The sequence below is a fragment of the Macrobrachium rosenbergii genome, chromosome 41, assembly GCF_040412425.1.
Source record: "Macrobrachium rosenbergii isolate ZJJX-2024 chromosome 41, ASM4041242v1, whole genome shotgun sequence".
NCBI classification, from domain to species: domain Eukaryota; kingdom Metazoa; phylum Arthropoda; class Malacostraca; order Decapoda; family Palaemonidae; genus Macrobrachium; species Macrobrachium rosenbergii.
Genome location: NC_089781.1, coordinates 59,324,342 through 59,346,841, shown reverse-complemented (window position 1 = coordinate 59,346,841; position 22,500 = coordinate 59,324,342). Strand labels below are relative to the sequence as shown.

Below are 22,500 nucleotides of genomic sequence, written 5' to 3'. Positions count from 1 at the left end.
TAAATTTACTTGCTCAGCTGCTTTTGGTGTTTTATAGTCACAGGATTTGTGTTCACTCTCTGGATGGCTAAGGAAACGGACTTTTGTGCACGATAGTACTTAAAAATAATGGAGAAATGTCAAAATATTGAAGAAAAGGTAATAAAAAACATTGACTATTATTTTCCATTTTTATTACATTATGATTTTTGTTCATTTAAAGGGGGTGTTCCGAGTTTTTTTGCAGTGGCTGTATATATTGGTTGAAACACTATTAAGAGAAATTAGGTATTTGTTTACACTGTACACACACATACGAAGCTTAGCTTCCCTGCATTTCAGTATGGTATGAAAGACCAAGTAATGCAGATGCTATAATGAACCTAAAGGCTGACAGTTAACCTGTGCCACAATCAAGATCCAGAGCCTGAGTTAGTGGTAATAAAGCTTCTTTGCTAGTTCATCTCATGGGCTGAATTCTGAATTCAACTTTAATGAATATGTATCCTCGAATAAACTTAAATATTGTATTAGAATATTTATCTATCTGCCTACCTATCTATCTATCCATACACACACACACACACACACACACACACATATATATATATATATATATATATATATATATATATATATATATATATATATATATATATATATATATATATATATATATATGATAACTGAACTGACTGAATTTAACTTAATGAATATGTATAGTCTAATATAACAAATTTTAAATGTAAGTTGTATTTTTCCTAGGATATAAACTGTACTTTCATAAATGGATTTGCAAGGCATGCTTTGGCTGCCTTGACTCAAAACAAAATCCTATCACCTATGCCTATGACCTGACCCGACCTCATGCGGTCTACTTCTCCAATGTGTGATTCAACCTCTGTGGCTGCTCTAACACACTTGCTGGGAATAGATCAACTACCAGAGGGGTGGCTTGGGAAGGGTGAAAACTGCTCTCATGAAAGCCTAGGTTTGTATCCTAGGAAAAATGCAAATTACATTTAAAACTATTATTTGTTCTGACAGGAATATGAACATACACTTTCATTAATTGAGGCTGACTCTGAGGTGGGAAGATGATCTGTCCCTACTAATCTGGATGGGCATGCGTGTATGAGTTGCCCTTGGAAGGCACTAACTACATGTTATTTTGGTCAGAGGCCTAGGTACTACACAACTACAGGCATAACATCCTTTACTCACCAGATAATGTTCTTAGATACCTCCTTTGTTCTGCCTGTACTGACAAAGAGTCTCTTGCACCCAAGTCTCAGGGATGCTGCCCTCTTCAGATACTACTTTTGGGCTCTCACTGGACAAAGCAACATCTTGTTGTCTCCCCCGATGAAGTCCTCCAGTGAGGGTATGGAGAAATCTTCATATCTAAGGTCCAGGACTAAGGGGTCTTGAGTCTTAGCCATGAACTCAGGCATGAACTACAGGGACAAGGATGACCAACCTTTGGCGTGAGTGACAATGTATATGAGGCCATGCAGCTCCCCTACTCTCTTGGTAGAAGTAAGAGCCAGAGGGAATACAATCTTGAGGGTGAGGTTCCTGTCCAAGGCTTGCTGAAGTGGTTCACAAGGGTCTCCCCATTGGGTGGCAAGGACATTGGTGATGTCCCTCTCTGGGGCCCTCACCTCTCTCGAGGACAATTCTTACTAAATACCCTTAGGATGGCTGACAACTCCCAAGACTTGGAGGGGTTGATGCCCCTCAACCTGAGACACCAGGTGAGGGCTGCCTGTAGCCCTTGGTGGCTGTTACCAACGGGGTCTTTCCATACCTCAGGAAGACCAGGATGTCTGCAATGTCCTCAGATGCCTTGAGGGGATTGAGGCCCCTCTGACGACATCAGTGACATTATTCTGTAAACTTCCCCTGGTAGACCTAGATCCTTTGATCTGGGTCTGAGGGTATCTTCAATAGCTGCTGCTGAGTCCTTTGAAAATCCCTTCTTTTGGAGGAGTTGCAAGTGTGAAGCTAGAGGGCTACTACATTCTGATAGCACCTTTCATTGTGCTCCTGCACCAGAAGGTTGGGTGGTTGGGGCAATTCTTTTGGGATGTCCACTAGCAGGTGCAGGGGATTGGGATACCACTTGGCCTGTGGCCACAGGGAGCCACCAGGGTCATCTATAGACTTTGGGACTGGTAGAGCCTGTTTAGTATCTTTTCAGTTGACTGAACAGAGGGAAGGAGTATACATCCATGTTGTCCCATGGATGTTGGAAGGCATCCTGCATTGCTGCCCTTTGGTCTGGTATCAGGGAACAGTACAGTGGCAACTTTGCATTGCTGGCTGTTGTGGAGAGATTGACCATGGGGCCCATGCCATAGATCTAGGAGGCTGCTCACTATTCATTTGTTCAGGGACCACTCTGTCCCAACAATCTGGTCCTTCCTGTTAAGTTCATTGCCCAACACTTTTCTTTTTCTGGTATGTACCTGGCTGTCAGTTCCAGGTCTTGAGAGGCTACCCTCTTGGGCATCACTGCTGCCATCTCACATATGGTAGGGGAGCTGTCCACAGATGTGTTGTCGCTCATCATGACAACCAAGTAACCCTGGAGGTGGTGTTTGAAGTGTTGGATTGCAACCACACTACCCATACCTCCAGGATGATTATGTGTTCTACTCTCTCCTCAGGGCCCACAACCCTGAAGTGCACTTTCTGCTGAGGTGAGCCCCCACCCTTTTCAGGATGCACCAGAGAATACCAACATCTCTGGTGGTGGTTTGCTGAGTGGGACTCCCAGCATCAGGTTGGCCAGGTCCCTCCACCAGGCTAGAACCTCCTTTACATCCTCTGTCACTTGTATGGTTTGTGACAGGTCCTTCTCTGGTCGGCAGCAAGATTCCTTCATCTGATGTTGGAGGGACCAGAGGTGCTCTCCACCCCTTAAAACCAGTTTCTCAAGGGAGACTGGTGGCTCACTAGGATCTGTCACTTCTTGGCTGGTGGTGCTGTCTGGGAAAGGAAATTGATGGAAGGCTCTCACCAACTCCACGTCAAGTGTCATTCACAGGTACCTGATGCGGGTCCTCAGTTCCAACTTGGACTTCAGCAAATTCATCTTGATACCCAGTGTCCAGCAAAGGTCCAAGACCATGTCCTTGTCTTCTCCATTTCCTCTTTCAGTGAGGCGAGGATGAGCCAACTGTCCACATATCTCTGCAAGCAGATGCCTTTGGTATGTGACTGAGAGAACAACAACTGGAAGACTTTTGTGAAGACGGGCTGCCACTGCCATGCTGAAGCAGAGCCCTGAACTGGTATGTCACGCCCTTGGCAACAAACCGAAGGTGCTTCCTGGAGCTGGGGTGAATGGGGATGTGGAGGTAAGTGTACTGAAGGTCCACTGAGATCATGTAGTTCCTCTTTCTTATGGAGGCCAGAATTCACAGGGGTGTCTCCATGAGAAGAGTGTTTGTTCCAGGAGCTTGTTCAGGGCCAACAGGTCTATCACTGGTCAGGAGGAGGTGACTGTAGATTCTGGGGGACCTGTCTGACAAACTCCATCACACCCTTCTGTAGCATTGCTTCTACTTATTTCTGGGGGCAATGGTGCTCTTGTGGGGCTGAAGGATAACCTGTATCCTTATGCACAACTATAACCATCAACTCATCTGCTCTGTATTGCTGTCATACTATCCACTTGTTGGCCAGGCACCCCATACTTATGTCAACTTGAGGTGGGAAGTTGCTTCTTACCTTGATCCTCCTCTTTTTCCTGTTCTGTTTCTCTAGTGTGGAGAGGCCAGGAAGAACGAAAGGTATGTGGGACCACATTTGCACTTCTGCTGGGACTGCTGCCAAAGGCCTTTTGTCTATACCTATTCTTGTGGAGGAACACTTTCTACTGGAATTTCTCTGCCTTCCAAGTGGGGTGGCTCTAATGACACTTGTGAGGAGGAGGCCTGAGAGAACGGGCTGTCCCTTGACTCTTCTCTCCTGACCTCTATGGCATTCTATAATTTCTCCAGTAGGAAGTAGACTGAGGAGTCCTGAAATGGGCTGTTCCACAGAGATAGTCAATTCCTTTGCTAAATGTGCCTCTGTCCAATGTCTGAGGATGAGGTACGCCAAAATGTGTCCCACCTGACACATGACGTAGGAAAGCACCTTCCCTGATGGGCCTAAGTGCATCCTGAGGGTGGACCATCCCTCTGGCAGAGTGGCATCCTTAATCTCCAACCACAACATCCCCCGTGCAGCTCTCAAACCATGAGATGTTTCTGATGGTCCTGGCTAGTCTGCTACTGCTTGAATTGGTCAAGTGGTACTATATTCCCCAACCTGCAGATGGAGGGATTGATGCTTCTTGGGATGGTGGTGGATTTCTCTGACACTTAATATATTGCCTGATAGGAAAGAGGAGAGGACGCAACTTCTCCCACCTGGACACAAACTGGGGTTCTCAGGTCCTGCCACCATGTTATCTATCTCTGCTATCATGCCTTGGACAGAGGGAGGTGGAACTAAGGCTTGACTTCTGGTACTGTTTTTGCCATCTGCTTGAAGCAAGGATGCCACTTGGGATCTTTGGCATCTACTGTGGGTGGGTTGGAGAGACCTAGGTAGCAGCAAACATGGGTACCAAGTCCAAGAACCCACATTCCTCTTTGGGGGCCTCCAGATGGGATAAGTCATCCTGTCCTTCGTGGTCTGCTAAGTTCTTATCTAAATATTTCCTTGCATCATCAGAAGCCACCAAGGAAGGAGTATCTCCACTGGAGGAAGACATCTGACTTTGGGGGTCGCTGTCCTGCTTGGACCTCAACCCCTCTCTGCTGTGATTCTCTGGGTGAAACTTCAGTAAGACCAGAGACAGAGAGGACCTTTTCTTATCCCAGAAGGTGATGGAAGTTGAATCACAATATTCAGAACAGTGGGAGGGAGAGTGGGGCAATGACTTGAGCAAGAACAAGAGGCCATGCCAGATGACCTTGTTTTGAAGGGAAACTCCTCCGCTCATGTCCTGTACCCCTCGGAGAACAGAACCTCCTCATAGCAAAAACACTGTCCCTTGAAGCAATCCTGTCCTGATGAGTCAGGTCTATTGTTTCATTTGATTTGCATGTGGATCTGTCCCTACACTGCTGAGAGGAACACTAGGGAGATGACAAATGTGGCAACTGATGGATGATCTCTCTGCTCACCCTGACTTCGACGCTGCTGCCGACTGAACTCACCTTCCTTCATTGTCCGTGATGCTGCCAGGGATGGGGACGAGCCTTCTGGCAGGGCAAGCTTCAGTTTCGTGGAAGTAGGATGGGAAGTTGTGAATGTTCTGATGTTTGTGGCTAGCCTAAATGATCTTAGGTAGCCAAATAATTCACCAAATAGTTTGTCTTCATCAGAGGAGGCTCAACAACCTTCTGATGAAGGGTATCTATAGAGCGTCCACTGCAAGTCTTCCCAATTAAAGCACTCATAACATTGTTCATCTCTCATGCACTCTCTCCCCCTGCACGAAACACAGACAGATTGCAGATTGACTGCTTAGGGACCTAAACTTGCTGCATAGTTTGTCCTCTCCTGTACAACCCCTAAATCCCAGTTTATATTCCTCATAGGTAGCCATTTTTCACACTGGGGACTGACACAGTGAGCTCAACCAGACAAAAAGAAGTCATACATGTGGTTCACACGCCACAGATAAACAAAAAAACACAGAGAACTCTTCCTCCAAAAAAATGCACTAAACTGCACAACAAACACTAAATATGGCTGCTGGAAGGGTGCTTAATCACAATCAGCAAGGCAATAAAGGTACACAATAATATAACCTTGCACACAAGGTGTGCACAATGGAATACTCAGCAACAAAAACAGAAGACAGTCAAAGAAAACTGGATGTACCAATAGCTGAGATAACAGTGGAAGAGGTAGATCGTATGGAGTTGGGTTAGGCCATAGGCCAAGGCGATAGGAATTCCTTTTGAGTCAAGACAGCCAAAGCAAACTTTGGAAATTCAAAAGTTCAAGTGAAGATGCAATGAATTACTACCCTAATACAATTCTCCTTGCATTTTAATATTTTACTTACATTTTATCTCCTTACTATTTTGTTAATTTTTTTTAATTTTTTTATTCAGTGAGATCTCTTCTTTCTGTATTTTCCATTACCTCCTCTTACTCATTTCTAATGAACACAATATTCTTTGGAAGCTTGAATTTCAAGTCACTGGCCCCTGTGGGCTTGTTCCATATGAATAAGGTTCACCCTCTGAATAAAATATATATATATATATATATATATATATATATATATATATATATATATATATATATATATATATATATATATATATATATATATATATATATATATATATATATATATATATATATATATGCTTCTATGTCACAAAATAGAGCGTGACAACATATTAAGCCAAGGCCACAGGAATAATAAAATAAGGAGTGCCATGTGCTTTCGTGTTATTTCAACACATTTTCGAGGTACAGTGTTGAAATAACAGAGCGTTTGGTACTCCTTTTATTTCCTGTGGCCTTAACTGAATATATAGAGTAGATATATATATATATATATATATATATATATATACATATGTATATATATATATATATATATATATATATATATATATTGTACGTTAAGTGATATATACTGCTGGTATCCCCGCTCGTTATATTTGTATTGCTGCCTCCTTACCTTCATAGTTTTTTTTTTTATGTATGTCGGTGAGCTGCCGTTTTCTTTCGTCAGTCGGGTCTGGTTGGGCAGCGAAGGTAGCGGCTGTGGCAGCAATGAAAAGTTTTTTTAGTCGACGTTGGTCGATTTTTTGAGCAACAAATTGGAGCACGCCTAAAAAGTGGAGCACGTCGTAGAGGTGGAGTGTGACCATAGTAGTCGTGTGACCACGAGCTGCTCATCTTTGATGACAGCGTGAGGCTGTCCTGACGTCTCCATCAGGGGTTTTCTGGTTGGTGGGTTCTTGTCCCTGTTGTACAGCTGAGGGCTGTCTTATAAATGATTCAGGACTTATGTTTGGTATTTTTTTTTTCTGCCTGCATGTTGTTTATTTTTCCAAGTCTTTTTTTTGTTTTAAGCTACTTTTTGTTTATTTAACTTGCTTTTGTTTAGTGCTGCCTTTTGACTTATTTTTGTATTTATGGTTTTTATCTTTTTACCAGACCTGACTCACTTGTATAATTTGTAAATAAATTAATTTTAAGCTCATTTTATTGTTTTGTTGTTTTCCCCCCCTCCTTTGTTTGTTGCATCTGCCGTCAGTAAAGGGAAATACAGCCCCGAAGAGTATGTTAAAGAACCCTTAATGAAACAAAATTACAAATGGCGAAAGTGACAGGATGGCTCTGTTTTGGCTAAGGGTTAATGCATTGGAGGGGATCATTAGGTGTAAAAAAAAAAAAATCTTTTTTTTCTTTTAGGTGAAGGTGTCACGTTAAGTGATGGTTTTGGGAACTGCTGGTTCCCCCGCTCGTTCCCTTTGTGGATTGCTGCCTCCTTACCTTCAAGTTTTTTTGTTTTGATGTTCTCGACGGTGAGCTGCCGTTTTTCTTTCTTCAGTCGGGTCTGGTTGGGCAAATCTGGCGGCTGTGGCAGCAACAGCAGGCAGTTTTTGGAGTCGACGTTGGTCGAATTTTTGAGCAGCAAATTGGAATACGCCTATGAAGTGGAAAACGTCGTAGAGGTGGAGTGTGACCATGAGTAGTCGTGTGACCACAAGCTGCTCATCTTTGATGACAGCGTGAGGCTGTCCTGACGTCTCCATCGGGTTTTTCTGGTTGGTGGGTTCTTGTCCCTGTTGTACAGCTGAGGGCTGTCTTGGTCCCCGATGGAGGACGTATGTTTGGTATTTTTTTTCTGCCTGCTGTTGTTTATTTTTGCCTTTTTTTGTTACAAGCTACTTTTGTTTATTTAACTTGACATTTTTTGTTTAGTGCTGCCTTTTGACTTATTTTTGTATTTATGGTTTTATCTTTTTCAGACCTGACTCACTTGTATAATTTGTAAATAAATTAAATTTTAAGCTCATTTTATTGTTTTTTGAGTTTTCCACCTCCTTTGTTTGTTGCATCTGCCGTCAATCATGAGATCACCCCGTCCTAGTATGTTAAAGAAACCTGCTTAACAGCCCACAAGGTACAAACTATATATATATATATATATATATATATATATATATATATATATATATATATATATATATATATATATATATATATATATATATACAAGCACACACACATATATATATATATATTGTGTGTGTGTATGTATATATAGTGTGCATGAATGATATTAAGTTTATTAACAATTTCATATTCAGTGAAGTTGAATTAAACATATATATACATATATATATATATATATATATATATATATATATATATATATATATATATATATATATATATATATATATATATATATATATATATATATATATATATATATATGGTATATATATATATATATGTATATATAGATATGTATATAAATAATTCAACTTCATGAATATATATAGTCTAATACACTTCATATATATATATATATATATATATATATATATATATATATATATATATATATATATATATATATTATTCAAGAAAGATGAATCCTATTCATATGAAACAAGCCCACAAGGGCCATTGACTTGAAATTCAAGCTCCCAAAAAATATAGTGTTCATTAGAAAGGTAAGGGGAAGTAAAGGGAAATACAGAAAGAAGAGATCTCAATAAAAAATTGAAATAAATTAACAAATTAATAAAGAGATAAAATGTAAGAAAATGACTAAAATGCAAGGAGAATTGTATTAGGGTAGTAATGCATTTCATCTTCACCTGAACTTTTTAAGTTCCAATTGCACGACATCCTCTGGGAGGCTGTTCCACAGTCCAACGGCGTGAGGAATAGAGGACCTCTGGAACTGAGAAGTTCGACAATGAGGCATATTTACTGCATATTGGTGCTGCTGTTCAACAAATCTGGTTGCTCTCGGCAGGAAAATGGATCAGAGATCAGTTTTGAATGTGCAAGATCTCTATTAAAATACAACTTATGAAAAATTGAGAAACAAGAGACCATCCGTCGATGGTCCAAGTCATAACTACCAATATTAGGAAACAGAAGCCTACCACCAAGAACCACTCTATCTAACAAAAGAAGACATCCACACCAGAAGACTGTATTCTAGTAAAGGATAGAGAAATGACCTAAAACAGGTTGCATTGATTTTATCACTGTTATAAATACATGCGACCTTTCATACATACCTAACTTTCGTGCGGCCTTTCCTGACATTTTCACTAGATGTTTCTCAAAAGTAAGATGCGAGTCAGAAGTTACACCTAGAATAGTTAAAGCTTCAGACTCATTCAGCAGAGTCGCATCCGCCTGAAGGGGAGGATGAGGTGGAATTTTGGAAAATCTGTATGAGATCACCTAATGAATAGTGTTTTCGTTTTACTGGTGGTCAGCCTCACACCGCGCAAACTACACCATTCACTAATCCGGTCCATGTCACGATTGAGACTAAGGATAGGTTAATTTCTCATAAGTGGAGGCTTTACTACACCCACAATGCGCATTGCATCATCAGTATACTGAACAATCTTGTTTTCAGGCCAGCAACCATATCACTTGTGTTCACTAAAAAATAGCAGTGGATCAAGAACACTACCCTGTGGAACTCCAAACACAATAGGTCGTGGTTCATGTATATATATATGTGTGTTATATATATATATATATATATATATATATATATATATATATATATATGTAAATATATATATATATATATATATATATATATATATATATATATATATATATATATATATATATATATATATATATATATATATATATATATATATATATTTCAACAGATGTTCATGTAGATAAATACTCTAATACAACATTTTTGTTTATTAGGGTATATTAGATTTTAGTTCATTAAAAAAGAATTTAGAATTTAAACCATGACATGAACTATCAAAGAAGCTTCACTAGCGCTCAGGTTCTGTACCATGGTTGTAGCATAGATTAACTGTAAACCTATAATTTCATAATGGAATCTGCATTACCTGGGTCTACCTGATACCATACTGAATTGCAAGAAAACTAATCTTTATATGTGTATGTAAACTGTAAATAAATCACTTTTGTCTCTTAATGTTGTTTCAGATTATGATGTGCTTACATTAAACTTATTTATCTAAATTTATTATGAATACTGTTGATAAAGAAAATAACAAATGTACATACCTTACAGAAGAAAAGTGATAAATACTATTAGTCAGACAATTGACTGCAAATTCATCTAATAGTTTCTTAAAGAGTTCTCTTATCTTTCTGACTTAAAGAAATAAAAAAAAAAAAAATTCCTTCCACCATAATCCAGGAAGTCTGAAAGGGTTAAAACACGGTAAGATTTCATAAAAATAACAATAACTGTCAATTACGTGAAATGAACTAAAAAGATCTCATAAATGCAACCAATAGGACTCAGAAGCTGAACGTTTATCATTAGGCAGAAGTGATCTCAAGTCTTCAAAGAACGGAAAGGGAGAATGGTATTAATGATGTAACAATCAATCTCAATTCATTGCAAACCTTTGTGGAAAATGAAGGAGAAGAGGCTGCCGAAGAAAGGATATGTTTTAGGGCCTGGAATCTCGGAAAATGGCCTCACTGCACTGCATGATGGTAACGGTGTCTTGTCCTCTGACTTGCTCACCGTTCCAGCCACTTGTTGCCCTATGACTGACGAAGATCCAATGGCCCGAGAAATTATTGAAGTAACTCTGGGCAAAACAGCAAAATTTGCTGACAATGACAGCATTTTACAGCTCATGATTGTTATCCTGTGGAATGGACAAATTAGTGTTAGTACTCACATTAAGGTTGCCGTCACTCTCAGATTTTTCTAACTAAAAGTTGATCTGTTTAATGCCAGCATCTGGAAGATCTTGTATGGAATTTGGAGATGGTAATTATTACTTTTAGCTTTAGCAGCATAAAGAAGGATTTATGAAACGTTCAAAGGAAAGTAACATCCTTGGAAATCTTAGAGGAGGCTAGCATAGGATACTTTTTTCCGTTTCTGGGAACTTCCCCTAGTTTTTCCACCGTAAAGCTGAATTAAAGGGATAGCCTATGGAAATAGAAGCGATCGCAATTACTCCGAAAAGATTACATATTTTTTTCAAAACCGAGAAATAATACCATCTGTGTAATTTTATTAATTCACAAACCTTTCTTACTGGATGGGAAAATTGTAAAATTGTTCTTATGCTATTCAAAACCCCGTTGAGGTATAGTTGATAAATAAGGGAACTATATTGTAACTGACCATGGACTAATAATTTGGCTTTGACTTCTTTCAAACAATCAACGAATTCGAAAGTGTGCTTGAGCTGTGCTTGCGATAAGGCACCTGCATATTGGCTTAATTCTTAGCAAGAAAATTAGCCACTTCCAATTGAGTAAGTGTATGGGTGTCTCGGAGGCGAGGAGTGCCATGATGGCGAGGCCAGAGCGTAGGGCAGCCAGAACCTGAACGTAAAGAGAATCCTTCTTTAGGTCTTTCGGGCAAACCACAAGAGTGCTTTTTGGGTAATTTGGGTGAAAGCAAGAAAAATACGTCTTTATCAACATCAAAGATAATATTTTTAGCGCAGAGTTAAAATTACACTGCCATTAGGTACAGTATATAAATTCCGCCCCCTTCCTTTGCACAACTTACAGGTATTTCCATTAGAAAGGAGCTGAAGAAGTTTTATATCATATTTAAAAGAAATTACAGAATTACCATTAAAAATGGGTTAAATGTTAAATGTCACCAATTCAGCAACTAAAATACCACGTTCTGTAGTAATGACCATGTACACACACACACACACACACACACACACACATATATATATATATATATATATATATATATATATATATATATATATATATATATATATATATATATTCTCAAGAATTTATACTGCCCTCATGTAGCAGCCAGTGTGTCATTTATCCTTTGACGTATTTTCTCCTTTCATTTAACTATGGGGGCAAGAAAACATGGCGGTTGTGATAGAATCAGTGTATTTTGAACCAGAGAAAAGCAGTTAAAGCCAGTGTTTCACTCATGTAGGCCTAGCTCACCCACCTTAGCTGACCTGGGATAAACAATGGGGACCCCCCTTTCACCCCCATCACGTGATGTGGGAGTAGCTAGGCATTGCAGGCATGGGGGACATAGCCAAGCTGGGAGATAGGTAGGACCTTAACCTCTAAGTCTGGCTGTATGACTTTCGCAGATTGACAGCATGCCTACACATCCACACAAACAACTATGGAACGGCGCACCCTGATTTCCCCGGGAAGAGCAGAGGCCTCCATAATCCCGTCACTTCTCCGCTGGTGACTAACTTCGGTAACCGGCCGAGTCTATCATGTTTGGTGCCCACATCTCTACACCAGGTACTTGATCGCAAGTAGCCAGTAAAGCCAGCCCTTTCCTTCCCCCATGAAATTCCTTGATTTTTCTGTTTCTTCAAACTTCAATTTCTTCCTCCACCAACGCATTCCCTTTGTTAAGTCATCCTACTTCGAGCAGCCCGTATATCGCCCCATGACTTGCTTTGAAATCAACTTAATATGATTCAGTGATAAGTATTCCAATATCCCTTCCCCAGTGCAAAATAAGGGCAAATTAGTCTAAGTGATATAAGTGTTTGTTTCCTCCCTGTGTTGGGAGTTATGGTTTAATGAATAGCATGGGAAACTTCCTTGCTCTTCAATTCCTTACCCAGTTCGCAAATCTATGCCTCACCAGTTCTGACTGCCATCCAAATTTCACAACCATTCCTGGTCGCAGCCTAATTGCAAGACTCGGTTGCCTCTGCCGAAATCATCTTAATTAACTGATTGCCATTACCCTGGAATTCACCCCTTCCAATGCACTATTGTCCATGTTCTGATGTAATTTTACCATAACAGCATCAGTTGTTATCATGGGGTTGTTGTATCTGAGCCCCTTAATATTTACATTGCTTATTTGCAAATCACTGCATTATTGATCTACTGTATGTAATTGAGGTGGCTGTAATTGTTTACATTTTACATTCCTTTTTCTCTTGCATATTTGCCCCAGTCTCTGTAAATGAACCTCTTTTAATTGTAAAAGAATTCTAATTCCAAATGGCGACCTTAATGATTTACATAAACCCAGGAAGATTCTAAGGTGAGTTTCCAGTAGTTTTGTAAAGTCACCAAATCGGCGCCAGGATAGTGTTTCGGCGGCGCCATTAATTAAGTCTCCGCTGAGCTTGTTTTCTTTGGTGACTTCCCGTTTTCTTCAAGCTCAATTAGTCACGCCTAAAACGTGCCAGGTCACGCATTTTAATCATTTTTACTTCATGGTATTTATACTGAATGTCACACATTGTGTATCACATGTTTCTTCATTCACAGGCATCAAGACTGTATCTATATTGTAGCTCTGTATGTTTTGTATTGTAATTTGTACTCGTTCACTGCATATTATTGTTTATTACAAGACCTCAGGTCACAGTCAATTCCATTGTCTCTCACAGCCCGGCGTCAGTCGGCCGCAATATAAGCTGCCTGGATCTGTAATAAAGTAGCAGTAACTTTTACCTGCTCGTTTCTTTGACACCTTAAGTGGTGACCTTTGAGTATCCCGGAGCCATTAGCAGACTCACACGGCGACTCAGTCTTGGCTCCAGGATTTCTCCAAAACGCTCTTAGCGGCCTAAACACGGCCCTGTAACCAGCGTTTGAGCGTTTGACTCTGTCGGCGCACCCCACCAGCGTCACTAGCGGAACCACACGGCGTCACGAGTGCGTAACTGACGCGAGTACCCCACTCCAGTAAGGGGTCAAAGGAGCGAGCATGGACGCGGATATCCCCTCCTTCATGCAGTTCAAAACCATTTATTGGACTCCGAGGTTTACCTACCTCCCATCACAGCCGCGCCTGGCTGTCGCGCATCGAGGCCCTCCGCAACTCCACACCAGCGCCCCGAAACACACGACGGCCGGCAACACAATCGCGGGCCGCCCTCACCGTAAAAGCTGCCGCGAATTTGACGCAGGGGGAACCCATCGATGTGGCTGCGCAGGGTGGAGAGCCACTTCAGAATCGCGGACCTCACGGACGAAAATCCTACAGGCCGACACAGTGCTCAACGCCCTTCGGAGGACGTTGTAAACAGAAAACTCATCTCAAAGAAACACCCTCACATACAGCACCACAAAAAGTTCCTCCTCGAAGCTTGCTCCTGCCCATCGCCGAGCGGGCGCCCTGCTATCGACCTTGCCAATAATCCACGCCACGACCTCAATCCAAGAGACGTTTGGAGCATGGTCGAGATCTCCTGTCAATACCAGTCTTGGGTGGCACAAACAAGCGGCAGGAGATAAGCTTCATACGGGAAATCTTCCTTCGCCAACTCCTCCCGGAAGTAACGCAACCAGATCGCTCACATCTACACCATGCCTGTCGAGGACCTCATAGAGGCGGCACAACACTTCACAGACCGTCAAGGCTTCTAAGCGGCTAAAACCGGCCACACAGCCGGTCAGCTCATGTCCAGCCTGAAGAGGACGTAGAGCAGCCCGTCAACGCCATCGCCAACAGACGCCCACCGAACCACAGCAGACGGAGGTCCCCGGCTTCTGTCGCTACCACAAGTGGTTCGAAAGGACCCAAACTGCCTGCCGCCCTGCTCGTTCAACCGTTCAAAAGCGGGGTGGCGGCGGCCAGCAGGACAGGCCGCCATGGCAGCCGAAGAACCCAGGGCCTCAAAAACAGTAGGTTTTTACGTCCGCGACACCGTCTCCGGCAGGATGATGCTGGTCGACACAGGAGCCTTTAAGTCGGTCTTCCCAGCATCCAGAGAGGACCGCAACCAGACACCAGACCCGGCCGCTTTCTGACGGCCGCCAACGAAACCCCATCCCTCCCACGGCACCAGGCTCCTGTCGATCTCCATCCTTGGCCAGAGTTACTCCTGGGACTTCATCGTCACGGACGTAGGAACCCCACTCCTGGGGGCGATTTTCTGGCGCACTTGCCTGCTAGTCGGCGGGCATTAAGCGCCTCCTCGATACCGACTCCTGCGGTCTCTCCCGTTAACGGCGGGACCCAGACCCACCATCAGCGCCGTCGCCCCACCAGTATGCACACCTTCTGTCGGAGTTCCCTGAGGTATTTAAGCCCGAGCTTCGCCAAGTCCCCGGGCCCCAGCCAAGCACGGCATATACCACCATATAGTGACTAAAGGGCCCCGACATGCGCAAAGTTCCGCAGGCTTCCCCTCAGCGCCTTCAGGAGGCGAAAAAAGCATTCGCGGAGATGGAACAGATGGGCATCTGCAGGAAAGCCTCCAGTCCATGGGCCTCCCCCCTCCACATGGTGCAGAAACCGGACGGCTCCTGGAGACCCTGCGGCGACTACAGGCGGCTCAACATTGCAACGGAGCCCGACCACTACCCTCTACCCAATATGCAAGACCTCACGGCCTCCTTTCACGGGGCCAAAATATTCACTAAATTGGACCTTCTTAAATCTTATTTCCAGGTACCTGTTGCGCCAGAGGACATACCAAAGACAGCCATCATCACGCCCTTCGGGTCCTATGTGTTCGCCTTCTCCACCTTCGGGCTGAGGAAACGCGGGGCCACCTTTGCTCATGGACAGCATCCTGGGGACCTAAAATTCTGCGTCTGCTTGAGTAATATCACGACATTCTCATATTTTCCAGGTCTCACAGCGAACACCAGAGGCACATCAGCAGTCCTCCAGCGCCTCCAAGAAAACGGCCTCGTCGTCCCGTTTCGACAAGTGTACATTCGGCGTCCAGAAAGCAGAATTCCTGGGTCACGAGGTGTCTCCGACAGGCACCCGCCCTCTTACATCGAAAGTGGCAGCCGAGCCAAGTTCCCGACACCCACCTCCATCAAGGCCGTCCAGGAGTTCCTTGGGATGGTAAACTTCAACAGGCGGTTCATCCTCGGGATCAGACACCACGGCCCCTGACGGAAGTCCTAAAAGGTCAACCAAGTCCCTGTCTTGGGGACCCAGCCAGCAGCAGGCCTTTTCCTGACGAAGGCATCCGCCCTCACCAAGGCAACCGCCTTGGCACACCAGGAACCCAAGGCTCCCCTCCAGCTGACGACAGACGCCAGTAACGTTGCCTGCGGTGCTGTTCTGGAGCAAATCATCAACGGCGCCCCCAGCCCATCGCCTTCTTCAGCAAAAGTTCAGTCCCGCAGAGTCCGCTACAGCACCTTCGACAGGGAACTCTGCGCGATGTACCGCGCAGTTCGGCACTTCAAGTTCCTCCTGGAGGACGCCCTTCACAATCTTCACAGACCACCAGCCACTGGTTCACGCCTTCACGAAGCAGGGGGACGCATGGTCTTCCAGACAGCAGTTGCCACCTCTCAGCCATAGCCGAATTTACCTGTTCCGTCAGGTACCTCCCGGCAAGAAAAATCCCGAGCAGACGCCCTCTCAGAGTCGAGTTGAACGCAGTGCAGCTTGGTGTAGATTACCAGGACCTTGCCAGAGAACAGGCCGCTGACCCAGAAACCCCAGCATACCGCACCGCCATCACATCCCTCAAGTGGCGGGACGTGACCCCTCGCCCGGAGGCCCCAGCCTGCTCTGTGACATCAGCACAGGCCAGCCCGCCCTTTGGTTCCAGCCTCACGCCGCTTTGCCAGGTATTCGACATCATTCACGGCCTCTCACCCCCTCCGGCAGGACCACGGCCAAACTGCTTTCAAAAAGTTCGTCTGGCACGGGGTGCAAAAGGACGCCACAGCCTGGGCAAAAACAGTGCCTGCAGTGCCAGACCAGTAAAGTGGGTCGTCCTCACGGGAAGGGGAGGCGAGTTCCCCACAACCAGGGATCATCGGCCACATCCACATCGACGTCATCGGGCCCTTCCCCATCAGGCGGATCCAGATACCTCCTCACAGTGGTAGACCGTTCGAAACAGGTGGCCGAAGCCACACCCATGCAAGAAGCCACCGCCAGCGCGTGCGCTGAGGCCCTGCTCTCCAGTTGGGTTGGTTAGCCGGCGTCCCGGACCCATCACAACCGACAGGGGCCCCGCTTTCCTCTCCGAGTTGTGGACTGCCTGGCTCAACTGCTGGGAACCACGCACCACACCACCACAGCGTATAACCCAGCGGCCAACGGCCTGGTGGAACAGTTCCACAGGTCCCAAAGTCATCCTCATGGCCCGCTGCACCGAGGACTGGAAACATCAGCTGCCGTGGGTCCTCCTCGGGTTGAGGACCGCCCCCAGATTTACGGCACCCCATCCGCAGCTGAACAAAACCTATGGGGGGAACCCCTTGTGGTGCGGAGAGCCAGAGACGGATGATCGCCACTCCCCATCTCTGCAGAGGCTCCGCGACGTGGCGGCAAGTTCGCCCCTTGCAGGCGCTCATACATCGACAAAGCAACCACCTTCATGCCGCTTAAGCTGTCATCCGCCACCCACGTCTATAACAGAGATTCGACGCCGTCCGTCCACCACTAACTAAGCCCTGGGACCCTTCCGCATGCTGGGGCGGAACAGCAAGGCGTTCCAGCTGGCACTCCCAGGCAAGAACGACTGGGTTTCCATAGACCGGCTAAAGCCCGCCTTCCTGTCGGAGAGTCCCGCAGCGACGCAGCACCCCTTCCGCCCAAACGCACTCCAGCACGCCCTCACCCCGCATTTCTTCGCTCCAGGAAGGAATTCGCCCAAACAGCAGCCTCACAGGCGGGAGGCCCCTCAGTTATCTTCAAGGAGCCGCGGCACCTTCAGCGTCCCAGCAGGTAAGGGGATTAATCAGATATGTTTGCGTCCCTCGTCTTGAGAGGGAGTATTTGTAAAGTCACCAAATCGGCGCCAGGATAGTGTTTCCAGGCGGCGCCATTAATTAAGTCTCCGCTGAGCTTGTTTTCTTTGGTGACTTCCGTTTTCTTCAAGCTCAATTAGTCACGCCTAAAACGTGCCAGGTCACGCATTTTAATCATTTTTACTTTATGGTATTTATACGAATGTCACACATTGTGTATCACATGTTTCTTCATTCACAGGCATCAAGACTGTATCTATATTGTAGCTCTGTATGTTTTGTATTGTAATTTGTACTCGTTCACTGCATATTATTGTTTATTGTTTGACCTCAGGTCACAGTCAATTCCATTGTCTCTTAATTATATAAGAATTCTAATATAAGCTGCCTGGATCTGTAATAAAGTAGCAGTAACTTTTACCTGCTCGTTTCTTTGACACCTTACAGTTCTTTTGTTTATAAACTTGGGACCCCTTGGTACGTAGGCAGTCACTAAAAGATAAACTGTTCCAATTCTCTCCTCAACCAACGACCCAGTTTATGACAGTGGCGACCAGTTACCAGGATCTAGTCACATTAGCGATAACTAGCCTTGCTGTACGCTAGACTAGGAACGTACCAGGAATAAATCAGGCACTTAAATTTAATCATTTCATTATTCACAAAAGGCATAGAAGCGACTGGAGCAGAAAATTAAGGTAAAAAGGGTATTATCATCATTGTCTTTTAACATTAAGGATACATAAGGTTAAATAAGAAAAGTGATACTAATATTTCTTTAAAGAAACACAACAAATCTCTTGTCGTTACAAGCATTCAGAACACAGGAGAAAGCATAGGTTCTTAAGTTAGCGAAACAGAGAGGTGGGCGCGAATTTCCCATCCGCAAAATTTCCAAAGTGTACGCGCAAAGTGTTGTGTAGCCGGACGAGTGAACATAGGAATTAGGAATTGCTTTGTCAGGGAACTATTGCATGTGTTAGCGAGAACAAGTAGCTAACAGTTTATTTTGGAATAGTTTACGGCCGAGAAAGTGTACAATTTCTCGATCAGTGATAAATTTTGGGATACTAGTAGCTTACAGGAAACTGTGTAGCAGTCTCTGGCATTTACAAGATGAGCCAGCAGACATTCTGTTCAAATCGACGCATGCGTGGATTGTCCCTGTGTTGGAGAAACAATAACATTTCCAAGCGTAGTTATTTACCCACCCTCCCAGTGTATTAAAAGTAAGGTAAAGACATTGCTGATGTTTAATGTTAAACGATTCACCTTTTCATTCAAAAACCAGCATTTATTGAAGAAAGTAGAGTGTGTTTTTGTATTTTCCCTCCAAGTTCCCTGCCTAGTCTGTTGTACGACAAAGCTACCGATCAGCTGTTTTCCACAAGTGGTGCAGTTTCCACATCGTTCGTTCACGGAACGAACCTTCCTCCCTCCGTCCCTTAATGTAAACCATGAAAGACGTGAATATCTTTGAAACAATTTGAAACCCTTTACCCACCATATCACTTGTCATGATGAGAGCGAGACAGTAAAAGATTACGTAAATACTAAAAGTTCATTGCAGAAGAAAAGTAATGTAACATAATTCACATATCTAATTTATTTGCTCATAAACATAAAGTAAAGTAACTTTAACATTCATAACAAATACGTTCCAGTGCCCCTCCGCTCAGAGAGAGAGAGAGAGAGAGAGAGAGAGAGAGAGAGAGAGAGAGAGAGAGAGAGAGAGAGAGATTCTGATTTTTTCCCCTTGCTTATCCTTTTATCTTAACACAGGATCGACACAACTTTATTTACGAGTTTGAAAAACAACCCACAAGCCATAAAAGCTAAATAAAAAGAATTTTCTTTAGTGTAACTCACTTTTAAACTTTCAAACTCATTACTCATTTATTATACACAGTGCGTGAAATTTATAAACACTCGTGTTTAGCAAATAATCTCGCATACCTGCTTTTCCTTTTCGTGCTTCAGCCCAGATAATTTCTCGTACGCTATAGAGCGCACATACATCTATCTAATTACGTGTTGTTCAACTATAGTGCACGAGTTGGGTATACCTTATTCCAGACATTGCTGATACTGCAAGTGCTAAACCGCATATTGAGTGCACTCCCCATATCCTACCTGTCCTCATGTCAGGCAGCAATCTCTAGTTCTTATAACTAGCCACTCACTCATGTCACGCCCAGTTTCCATTTCTCACAGTGCCACTAATCTGCGGCACTACTAGCGGCACTACTAAGCACCCAATCACTGAAGCACTTATCTTTCTTCTTTCCCTTTCCTTTCTCCCTTATCTTCTGCTAGAGTCTCTCATTTACCTCTTACGCCTTACTTACCTTCTGCCCAGGCAGAGTACCATTCACCTTCAGTGCCATTTCATGCACTGACATTTTGCCTTGCTCCACAGAGCGCACCGGCACCCCAGTGCCACCCAACCAAAATACTCCCTCATAAGCCATTGCACCTGTATTTAAGAAACAGAGTGCCATACAACCAGTGTTTCCACCCATAAGGACCTTAGCTCCTTCAGGAACACCCCATTAACAGTGCATCTGCCCATAAGGACTCAGACTTCCTTCAGGAACGCTTCCCCAAGTGTGACCTTCGCACTGCACACTCACCCACAGTACCACCTCGTTTAAAGGTGCCACTCACTGAAGTGCCAATGAACTAAAGGACACTTCCCCATAGTCACAAACCTTTTCCTCCAGGAATGCCAAGTTAGCCCACTTAGCAGCCCTTTCCCATCAGCAACATGTCAACTGAAGAGCACCGATATTTCTGGGATATAGGAAAGGAGGACGGCCTCATAGGCCAGGCCTTTCAAAAGTTTGTAAGGGAGCAGACTGCTGAAAAGAGAAAGTACGAAGAAGAACAGAGACGGCAAGAAGAAGAAAGAGAAGAACGAAGAAGCCGAGCAGAGGAGAGAAGAAGAAGAAGAAAGAGAAGAGCAAAGAAGACAGCAAGAAGCTGAGCAGAGGAGAGAAGAAGAAGAACAAGAAGAGCGGAGAAGACAGCGCTAGAGCGAAGAAGAAGAAAGGAGAAGACAGCATGAACTAGCCCTCAAGGAAAGGGAGCTCGAGTTGGAGAGAGCCAAGAAGGAAAGAGCAGAAGCTTTAGCAGCCCAACAAGCCTCTAGCCCCACTCCATCTGCACTAAATACCTCTCTATCGACATTCAATAACCTCATGGGCAAATGGACTGAAGACGAGCCAGAACAATGGCTCGAAGAGATCGAATTCCTCTTCGAGACCTATGACGTCAGCCCGGCTGAGAGGGCCTTATTGCTCACCAAGCACCTGGATGGGAAAGCTAAGGCCGCCCACCGAGCCTTGGAAAGAGATCAACGCAGAGACCTGGCTGCCGTCCATGAGGCCATCGCCAAGGCGTATGAAATAACCCCTGAGAGGTGGAGACAATGATTCCAAGGTATGGCTAAGAACGTCGGCTGCTCATGGACAGAATGGGCCTGGTTCGAGTCTATGCGGTGCGACATCTTCGAGGATTTGTTCAACCAGACCATGCTGGAGGACCTCTTCCAGTGTGTGCCCGGGCCTCTAGCTGTGCATCTTAGTGACAAGCAGCCAGCCACTCTCAAGGAAGCCTGCCGCTTAGCTGATGCCTGGGAGATGTACAACCCCTCCCACAGCACCTTGCAACACAAAATAGTGCCACCCGGACACCTCTCAGGCTTCAATTGCCCACGGAATGGACTGCCGAACAAACCTCCGTGCACCATCTGTAATAAGCTTGGCCATGCTGAAGCAGAGTGCCGCTACAGGGAAAATAACCAACAGGGCAACAACCCTTGGCAGCCTACCAATAACCGTCCCTCTTCCTCTCCTAATTCTGTCCCCTTCTTCCCAGCACACTGTCACTGCTGGGAGACCATCCCATCCCAGGGGCCCCTGCTGAGACTGTAGAGCTTCAGGACACTCTTCCTCCGGGTATCCTGCATGCCCAAAACATGTGGTTGCTCCCAGGTACATCAACCTGATCAGTGCCACAGCCTCCTTAGCTGAGCCACCGAAGAGAACTCATCCTGAGAGGGTCTGGACACAGTCTGTCTCAGCGGCTTCTCTGGATGGTTCCAGCCCACCAGTGCACCTGCCAACTACTGCCGACACTGGCTCAGATATTAGCCTGATAAATCAGGCCCAAGTGCCAGCCAGTGCCAAGGTAGATAGATAAGCACACCAAATGGACAGTGCCCTGGATGGACGAACAATCCTTGACTGTCCCCACAGTTGAACTCAGGGTGATCACCCCTTAGAGCAACAAAATTCACCGCCTTGGCATTGTCAAGCGTATTCGGCACAGAGTGGAGTTCCTGCTTGGACAAGACATCCTCTGGGGATGTCCCACCCCAACAGCACTCTGTTGCCTGACTGCTTCTGACAGCGTGTCCTCAGTAACCTCTTCTGATCGGGACACAGCCTCTGTGACAGCTGTGCCACCGTAAGCCGAACCTTCCATTCGCCCAAGAGTGACATTACGCAATCCACCTAGAACTCATTCCAGGCCTAGTCCGCAGATCTCGCGACCGGACGACCACCAAAGAACTACTCCCTCATCCCAAAGGGATCTCGCCAATTA

The 22,500-nt window shown here is 44.6% G+C and overlaps 1 protein-coding gene across 2 annotated transcripts in view; it reads right to left on the bottom strand.

Moving 5' to 3' along the window:
* The window catches only part of LOC136826876 (probable cytochrome P450 49a1), a 98,677-nt gene that overhangs the window by 67,337 nt on the left and 8,840 nt on the right, over nucleotides 1-22,500 (bottom strand). The window contains exons 2-3 of one of the 2 annotated variants that reach the window (XM_067084405.1): nucleotides 11,363-11,565; nucleotides 10,624-10,874 (exon numbers count right to left, since the gene is read on the bottom strand). In XM_067084405.1, the coding sequence (XP_066940506.1) occupies nucleotides 10,624-10,864 (241 nt within the window). In that variant the 5' untranslated portion in view covers nucleotides 10,865-10,874; nucleotides 11,363-11,565. The remainder of the gene's footprint in view (nucleotides 1-10,623; nucleotides 10,875-11,362; nucleotides 11,566-22,500) is intronic. The other variant, XM_067084404.1, reaches the window with a different exon arrangement.